Source organism: Myripristis murdjan, unplaced genomic scaffold, assembly GCF_902150065.1.
Source record: "Myripristis murdjan unplaced genomic scaffold, fMyrMur1.1, whole genome shotgun sequence".
Lineage (NCBI taxonomy): Eukaryota > Metazoa > Chordata > Actinopteri > Holocentriformes > Holocentridae > Myripristis > Myripristis murdjan.
Window position 1 is genome coordinate 8,892 of NW_021941818.1, and position 9,058 is coordinate 17,949.

The following is a 9,058-nucleotide window of genomic DNA, read 5'->3' on the forward strand; positions in this document are numbered from 1 at the left end:
GGCACTCTTGGTTGAGTGGAGCTTCAGTGGCATTGTAGACTAGAGCTCTACTTATTCATCTCAGCTCTGTGGGCCTCAATCTCAGGGTGATTGTGTGCTGGTAGGCCCACACACAATTAAGAAAAAAAATGACCGACTTGTGGTTAGGGGAAGGAAAATGATCCCTTCTCCAGCAGGAGAAGTGTCTTGCACGCTCCATCCGCCCGGGGCGCTCCTTTTTACATTAAACGTTGCTGTGACACGCAAGGTGCAACGTTAGTTGACTCGTGTCTGTTATTATGCTGAATGAAAAGTGTTGCACGGTAAAATATATAGCACTATAAAGACAAGTTAATACATCACTACTGACAGGTCATCTTTTCAAAAAATATTCCCACACTCACCCTCTTGTCCATTGTTTAAACATTTTACCTTGAAAAAGTGTAGCACCGACAATCTGCTCCGTTGAAATACATTGTGCGGCAGTTAGGTTCAGTGGTGTGGTTCCATGATGCATGCGGGCATCCAGATCAGTGGCACGGCTACAAATTTTGTTTGTATTAAAAAAAAATTGTTCATTTTTTCTTTTTTGACAACATGGAGGACTATTGAGGTGGACTCAGCCCACCATTATCCAGTGTGCTAGCCAGACTGGTGGGCCTCATCCTCATGAAGATGAGGATGAGAAAGCAACAGCACTTCCTCAATCCCGGCCTGAGGGACCGCTTCATCCTCTTCTTCCATCTTTGCGCATCTGTAAATCAGTGAATATGGTTCTTCAGCTGTCAACAAATATAAGTCTTCTGTCACCTCCTTGGCACAAAAACTAAAATCTCTCTTTAAACACCTGCTAACACACCACAAACACAAATGTTTCAAGGAAAGGGTTAGGGGGTAAGTTTAGTGGAGTATCAGGACATCTCATGAGGATGCTGCTGATGGATCCTCAGGGCTACATCCTCGCCAGTAGCAGTGTCCCTTGGTTTTCCTTCTAGCAAGAAACAAAAACCGAGCAATCCAGTTGGTTTCAGTTGGTTTTCATGATCATGATGTCAGGCATCTCCACAGTTCACATTGTCAAAGCAACTACACACTGTTTGGCACAGCGGTTGATGAGGCCGGTCTCCAGGCACTGGACCAGCTGTCTCTGTCTAGACTGCTCCAGGTAATTGTGGTAGGAGGTGATTGCAGTAAGTACAGGAACCACCAGCTGAACATCAGTACAGGAAAAACCATCAGGAGTCTTCTTCAAATGCTCTGAGATCAGGGTTAGGGTTAGGTTTAGGTTATAGGGTTGGGGTCCCGGGGGGGGGGGGGGGGGGGGGGGGGCTACAAACAGTAGCAACACACCATACCTCTGCAAACAAATTTTTAAAAAAATAACAAATGAAAACAAATCTAAAGAGAACACAACACACTGTACAATTGCCTCAAGATGGGCCAGTAGAACTATTTAAACATAAATTCTGCCCTCCTTTCTTTTTGGCCGGCAAACTTCTCAATGACTCTCTGAAGTCAGTCATCTCAGTCACCAGTCTTTTTTCCATGGACAGCATGGCCAAAGCATTCAGCCTCTCCTGGGTCATGGTGTTTCGTAAAAAAGTTTTAATTCTTTTCAAAGTCGAAGAGCACCTCTCAGCTTCTGCGGTTGTCATGGGTGTGGTGATGAGGATCTCCAGGAGAGTGGCAGTCTCTGAAAAGACCTCTTCAAGATTGTTCTCCATAAACAGCTAAAACAAGTCCACAGCACCATGACAGGCTTTGAACTCATCCTTGCTGTACAGTAGACCAAGCTCTGTCTTCAGCTTGTTTCCATTGAGTATGTGGTAAGCCTTCAGAGTGCTGCTGAGACATTAACATCAGTGAAACTCGGGTCAAAGAACAACTGGAAAACCAAGGCATCTCCATCAACCGAATACACAGAATCATCAGCAGAACCACCCAGCAACTAACCACATTTCTGAAAATTCACCTGATAAACCCTGATCAGGCCGCTGGCCTTCTCCATGAGGGCTTCTACATGGATCTGTTCCAGTACAGAGTGGAGAAGGCCCGGCCCCCATCCACCATCAAACAATGATTCAAATGCCAACAATTCAACCACATATCCGTCAACTGCACCAACCCAGTTGTATGCCTCAGATGCAGAGAAAACCATCACCACCACAAAACCTGCACAAAAGAAAAAAGAAAAAAAAAACAACTAAAAAAAAAAAAACTGTGCTGGTGAACACTCTGCCGCCTCCAAATCCTGCCCAGTCTACCTGTCACACATGACCCCATCAACAAGGAAACTAACATCCACCAGACAGCCCACCACCAGCAACCCCCGCAGCCAGCACCATCATGACACCGACTTCACCCACCTGCGCAACGACTTCAGAAAAGTCAAAGATGAACTTAAAGAACAAGACATCTCCATAGCCTGCATAAACAAAACACTTCTATCAAATCCTCACAAATTCACATCCCCTGGTTACATCATTAGAAAAGAACGACAGACAGGACATGGAGAAGGAGTACCTTTCACATCACTCCATCAAGCACCTCACCACTGTTTTTAAGTCGGCGGCTGTATATATGCACCCATGCTCACATACACACCCACACATAAATAATGTGTGTGTATATGTGTGACATCAATGCACCCATACCTCCCCCCGTTTTTCTTCCTAAATTTTGGGTGGCTATGGAACATTTCGTCAGTAGTGTCACCACAGAATCATCGAGGGTTTCGGCCGTTTACACACTAGAACCTCTCCTCCATGGAGGCCAGCTGGGGTGATCAAATCCCAGCTAATGTTCCAGGTTTTTGGAACTGCTTTTGTCTAGTTTAGTATTTCTTGCCAATGTTTCGCTATTTTTTGCGCCGTGTTGGGGGTCCAGTGGACTTTGTCTGCTGTTGTCTGAAAGTCCTTTTGTTGGAGTGAGATGACATGCGGGAATTTTTTGATTTCTAGATTGATGCTTTTGAGCATGTCTCTCTTTTTTATCGTGAGTCTATCACTGTAGTTGATTAGTGCCGACGATCGTTGAGAGTCGTCTGAGGTTAATCTGTTGATCCTCCTGGGTATCGATGAAAGGGCAACATTATCAATCAGAGATAGGTGGTGCCGCAGACCCCCTCCCCTGTTGAGGGATAGTTTTTCCACTTTCACATAGATGGCTTCTTTTACTCCTCTCTCAAACCTCCCATTTGTCCTCCCTGACCAAAATCTTAACATTGCTGTATTCAAAGGAGTGTGCCTTTTCCTTTACATGTGAATAGACAGCTGAGACTGGACCTGAGGAGTTCGCCCTTCTGTCTTCCTCAGGAAATGTATTATAATGGAGAGTGATGGTACTCCCCCCCACCATCACTCTCCCTCACAGACACACCCACACTTGTCTGATTGGCTCCTTCACACAGGTGGGCTACGCCCACTGTCCCGCCCACAGTCAGGTATAAAGGCAGGAGGTAAATCCACTGCTCCACATTGTGTTTCTTACAGACACAATATTCACAGCTGTACTTGCTGTGATTTTGATTGTTGTTGTTTTTTTTTGGCTTGTTGTTTTCTTGCTTGTTGTTTTTTTCTTTTTTTTGCTTGTTGTCTGTTTTTGCTGCATAGACAATGGCTGACCAGAATGAGAAGAGGTAAGACTTTGTTATTCCTTATCCCTTGTGTCTTTTACTGGAGGCTTGAAACCTGTACCACTGTTTTCCATTTGTTTGATGTCCATCTTAATGTGCTGTTAAAAAGATGACTCAAAAGATGACTAAACATTTCTTTCTCATCATCCTCCTTCAAAAGGTTGACAATGTCTCAAGGTTCCTGCGCTACGTGCAGCCCACAGGGGATGAGCCGACTCTGGATTTCCTCCAGAAAACCATAGAGACCAGAGACTACTTTGTCAAACTGGAAGCCACCGCCATGAGTCCAGCCACAATCCTCAACTATATGAAGAATATTATCAGGTTCCTCGATTACCTGAAAACGAGAGTGGACCTTGAATCCAGCAATCCAGAGCTGCGTCACAGGTGTCAAATCTTCAAGGCTCCACTGTTCACGCTGCATTACCCGTCATTACTAATGCTACAGTTCACTACTACTGCTGCTCCTACTACTACTATTAATACAATTCTCAGTGTTTAATATCATGTCTCTTTTCTGTGATTTAGATGGGATACTTTTGTCGGCGGGATGAAGTCTGTCAGGAAGTGCCAGGAGATTTTGCAAGTTGCAAAAAAAGACTTCCTGAACCTCTATGGGAAGTTGATCACCAACCAGCCCATCACCGAAAATGAAAAGACCATGTACGGCTATTACCTGGAGGCGGTCATGGTGTTTCAGCATTTTCAGCGCCCAGGAGCCGTGGAGGGCATGACTGTAAGTTGAATGTGACTGTTAACTTGATGAGCTGCCTCCTGGTTATTTGTAAACGTATGCATTAATAAGCTCTCACTGTGTTACAGGTGGACGAGTTTGTCAACAGGAAGGAGTGTAACGGCAGGGTAGTTGTTGGGATCAAGCAACACAAAACGGCAACCATGCAGGTTGCAGCATTGGCCTTGACGTTGGAGGAGGATGCTGTGAGTTTTTGTTTGCAGTCATATTGACTTCTTTTTGTATGATGACAAGTGTGTATATTGTTTACAATGTTTTACAGCCAAGTCAAGTCACTGTCTCCCTTGTTCCCACAGTGGTTTGAGGCATACTACCAACATATCAGGACTCGCCATGAGACAGTGTCTTGTCAGTCCTTTTTCATTGGCAGCACTGGAGCGGCAGTCCACAAGGTCACAAACGACATTCGTCGACTCCAGGATATGTATGTACCTACACAAACGCGCCACGTGTTCATGGCAAGTCTTTCATATATTTAGCCCTGCTCTGCTCACAGATCTCTAATACAATTTTCATGCCATCCTCTCCTACAACAGGTACAAAGTCGACCGTTCGACCAGCCAAGAAGTCCGAAGGGCCGCAGAGACACAGGCGGCCAAAAACTTCACTCCCGCCCAGAAGGAAAAAGTTGCCCGATACATGGCACACACCACCCAAGTAGCCGAGGCCCATTACCGAATGATGCTGCCAGAACAAACCGCGGAGACGGCTGAACTGATGATGGTCCTGAATGAGTAGGTGTTTTGATTCTCATGAACACATGCACATCACTAGTGCATCTGATAGTCGTGTAGAAAGTTGTGCTGATATAAAATATTAATCCCTCATTCTACTGTGTTTTACAGCCTGTCTCCAGACAATTCAGATGGAAGGGGAAATCTGCCTGAAAAGGTCCTGCCAAAAAGGCAATTTTCTACCTTTTTGGAGAACTTTCCGGTCACTCTGGATGGATCAGCACCACCTGCTAAAAAGAGGAAGGAAGCAGGTTTTCCAGCAGAGGATCGGTCACTCACCGACAAGTGGCACAAAATTCAGAGGGACCACAGAGCAGAGTATTTGCTGTGTACGTACTCCCGCCTACTCCAACGTTGACTATCACACTGATAAATGACACCTAAACAAGTTTTATGACTGAAGTTCTGTTTCTCTTCCAGCCAAATTCAGACATCGCCAACCGACTCAGCGGCAGTTTGACAGATGTGTTGAGGGCATGAAATGGGAAACAAACAAACCCAAATATCCAACTGTGCTGAAGCTGTGGACGCCACCCCATAAAGAGGACATCGCCAGCAACAAGCAGCTCATCCGGAGTGTGATGACACAGAGGTGGAAGGGCCTCTCCATCAAAGACTTTGGTGGAGACAAAGGGAAAGGTGAGACATGGTGTTTTCATTGCAAGGGGAGAAAATGTCACCACGTTTTGAGCATTTTAACACCCAGAACAGCCTGTATTGTTTTCTAGCTATTCACATATAACTCAAAGTTTCATCTTCTCTTTGTTGACAGGAGTGATTGTGGACAAACAGAGGCTTCACCCTGCTGGACTCATGACCTCCACAGCATCTTCAGGAGGAGAAGAGGGACACCGAGCTTCAATGCATGAAAACAGTCAGCGGACAAACAGAGGCTTCACCCTGCTGGACTCATGACCTCCACAACTTGGACAACCACACCAGGAAGTTGCTGCATGCAGCAGGTAATGATATTCTTTTTAAAGGTTACTCATCCCTGTTTCACTTAGCAGTCTCTATTGTCTTGTTGTGTCTTGCGGTATGTAATTTGTAAACATCATTAGCCAACGATCTAACGTGGTTTTATTCTCTCTGCCCTGCATACACTACTACTTCCTGCAAACGCACCACTGATTCTCAAACATCTGAGCCACATGCCGGAGAAGCCTGGGAGTTGCTGCAATGCAACAGGTAATGATCATCTTAAACCCCCCCACCCCCACCCTCCCCACCCCCCCTTTTTTTTTTTTTTTTTTTTTTTTTTTTAACCAGATTTTTATGTAATAAAAATGTAACTGGATTGGATCCAGATCTTAGTTTCAAGTCCCACATTAACAAGGTGACGAAGACACCTTTTCTTTTTAATTCCACCCTGTGCTGTTTTTAATGTTTTATTTTAATGTTTTCAAATGTTCTTCATTTGATTGTGAAGCACTTTGAGCTGCATTTCTTGTATGAAAGGTGCTATTCAAATAAAGTTTGATTATTATTATAATATTGAGTTCATTCACCAGTCTACTCTGCAATATCTACCTGTTCTTTTTCAAGGATGGACAGAGGGATCTGTGTATGGATGCACAAACTTTTCCCTGCTTGTGCCACAAGGACCTGGACACTGTTGGAAGGACAATCAATCACTCCTCCATGAAACCCAACTTGATTTTTTAATTAATTTTTTTTTTTACTTAAACTGATATACTCACTGCACCAATTTTATTTGTAATTGTACAGTATGTGTTCTATCTGAAATAAATCATTTTACTGAAATAAAGGGACTCAGTGATCACTCATCTACTTTGCATGATTAAATACAATCTCAACATCTAGCACATCAAAATACAGAAGGTCACAAGTAGTGTTTTCAGATATTTTATCTATTGAAGGTATTTTTTCGATTCAGGTATTTTATCTATTGAAATATACTGATTTTTATCTTATTGTATTTCAATGTAAACATTCTAAAAAACACCTTACAAGGAGAGTAAAGGCTTCTGATTCTGATTCTGACATGCTGATGATTTGCACCCAACCCCCACGTCTGCTGCAGGACATCAGAGCAGCATAGAGTTTTAGAGGTTTCAGGCATGAAGAAGTAGCTGTGTGTTACTTTAACTAATGGAGAGAGGGATCTGTGTATGGATGCACAAACGTTTCCCTGCTCATGCCACAAGGACCTGGACACCGTTGGAAGGAGAATCAATCACTCCTCCAAGAAACCCAACTTGAAGCCGTCTCTCTCTCTCTCTCTCTCTCTCTCTCTCTGTCTCTCTCTCTCTGTCTCTCTCTCTCTCTCTGTCTCTCTCTCTCTCTCTCTCTTTGAGTGTGTGTGTGTCTCTGTGTGTGTTTGTGTGTGTGTGTGTCTCTCTCTCTGTCTCTCTCTGTCCTTCTCTCTCTGTCTCTCTTTGTGAGTGTGTGTCTCTCTCTCTCTGTCTCTCTCTGAGTGTCTCTCTCTCTCTCTCTGTGTGTGTTTGTCTCTCTCTCTGAGTGTGTCTCTCTCTCTCTCTCTCTCTCTCTCTGTGTGTGTCTCTCTCTCTGTCTCTCTCTGAGTGTCTCTCTCTCTCTCTCTCTGTGTGTGTGTCTCTCTCTCTCTCTCTCTCTCTCTCTCTGTGAGTGTGTGTCTCTCTCTCTCTGTCTCTCTCTGTGAGTGTGTGTGTCTCTCTCTGTCTCTCTCTCTCTCTCTCTCTCTCTCTCTCTCTGTGTGTTCTCTCTCTCTCTCTCTCTCTCTCTCTCTCTCTCTCTGCACTGCATGCTGGGAGTCGGGTGTGTGAGTGAGTGTGTTTGGTGAGAGCGACCTGCGGTCAGTAAGTTGTGATTTATTTATTAATTATCTGTTTGATTGCTGTAGTTTTGAGGCCGATGGCTTCAGGCTGAGCTGCTGTGTAGTTGTGTGTGTTGCTGTGCTGTACTTTGTGTGTGTGTTGCTGTAGTTTGGTGGCGGTGTGAGAGGGATGGCGTCCCCGGAGGCGCTTTCCCTCTCTATCCGACACGGCGTGCGGGTTCAGCCCGACCCGTCTGTCCCGGTGGAGGAGGTTCTCCTGGCTGTGGGAGACCTGGTGGGACATGCAAACCTGTCCCATGCCTCCAGGATGAATAAAGGTGTGGTTGTTTTTGTGAAAGAGGAGCGTTTTGTGTCTGAGCTCATAGCGAGCGGCGTTTGTCTCCACGGTGTTTATTTGCAAGTTTCCCCGCTTGCCGTGCCCTCCACCCGGGTCACCGTCTCCGGTGTTCCCCCTTTCATTCCCAACGAGGCGCTGGAGCGGGAGCTGCAGCGCTTCGGGAAGCTGGCGAGCGGCTTTAAGACTGTGGGCCTGGGATGTAAAAGTGATAAGCTGAAACACGTCCAGTCCTTCAGGAGACAGGTGTTCATGTTCCTCACCTGCCCGTCACAGACGCTGGAGGTGTCCTTCAGAGTGAAACATGGGGAGGGACTCTATATGGTGTACGCCAGCACAGGCAGCATCAAGTGTTTTGAGTGTGGGGATGTGGGACACAAGCGGGTCGCCTGTCCTCACAGGCCGACTGAGGAGCGCACAGAGGCCGCTGCCGCGCCGACCGAGCCGGAGGCTGGAGAGGGGCTCAGCGGGCAGGCAGACAGACAGGTAGATAGACAGGCTGGAGAGGGGGTCAGCGGGCAGGTAGATAGACAGGCTGGAGAGGGGGTCAGCGGGCAGGTAGACAGACAGGCTGGAGAGGGGGTCAGCGGGCAGGCAGACAGACAGGCTGGAGAGGGGGTCAGCGGGCAGGCAGACAGACAGGCTGGAGAGGGGGTCAGCGGGCAGGCAGACGGACAGGCAGAAAAAAGGGCTGGGAGCAGCAAACAGGTGGCTTGGGAGCAGCCAGATTGCTCAGCCAGAGAGAAAGTGACTGAGCGCCGCCCGGCCGCGGGGGTGGCGGCGGCGGGGGCTGCCGCTCGCTCCGCGGCTGCGGCTGCGGCTGCGGGGGTGGTGGTAGCGGGGGCTG

General features: G+C 46.6%; 1 protein-coding gene across 2 annotated transcripts; it reads left to right on the forward strand.

The window, feature by feature from the left end:
- Window positions 1–1,335: 1,335 nt before the first annotated feature.
- On the forward strand, window positions 1,336–6,851 carry LOC115356811 (uncharacterized). 2 transcript variants are annotated; one of them, XM_030048076.1, is made up of 10 exons: window positions 1,336–3,616; window positions 3,774–4,000; window positions 4,142–4,349; window positions 4,436–4,552; window positions 4,664–4,791; window positions 4,904–5,101; window positions 5,213–5,430; window positions 5,522–5,740; window positions 5,874–6,289; window positions 6,647–6,851. In XM_030048076.1, the coding sequence occupies exons 2-9, from the start codon at window positions 3,894–3,896 to the stop codon at window positions 6,014–6,016; spliced, it is 1,338 nt and encodes a 445-aa protein (XP_029903936.1). In that variant the 5' UTR covers window positions 1,336–3,616; window positions 3,774–3,893; the 3' UTR covers window positions 6,017–6,289; window positions 6,647–6,851. The 2 variants fall into 2 exon arrangements, with proteins under 2 accessions (XP_029903936.1, XP_029903935.1); XM_030048075.1 differs by having other exon boundaries at window positions 1,336–4,000.
- The last annotated feature ends 2,207 nt before the right edge of the window (window positions 6,852–9,058 follow it).

What these genes read in the sequence shown, in the direction of transcription:
- LOC115356811 (XM_030048075.1), top strand. Translation starts at nt 3,723, where the DNA reads ATGACTCAAAAGATGACTAAACATTTCTTTCTCATCATCCTCCTTCAA. An exon ending in ATTCGTCGACTCCAGGATAT is followed by an intron (nt 4,792 to 4,903) that starts GTATGTACCTAC and finishes CTCCTACAACAG; the next exon opens with GTACAAAGTCGACCGTTCGA. An exon ending in CTGATGATGGTCCTGAATGA is followed by an intron (nt 5,102 to 5,212) that starts GTAGGTGTTTTG and finishes TGTGTTTTACAG; the next exon opens with CCTGTCTCCAGACAATTCAG.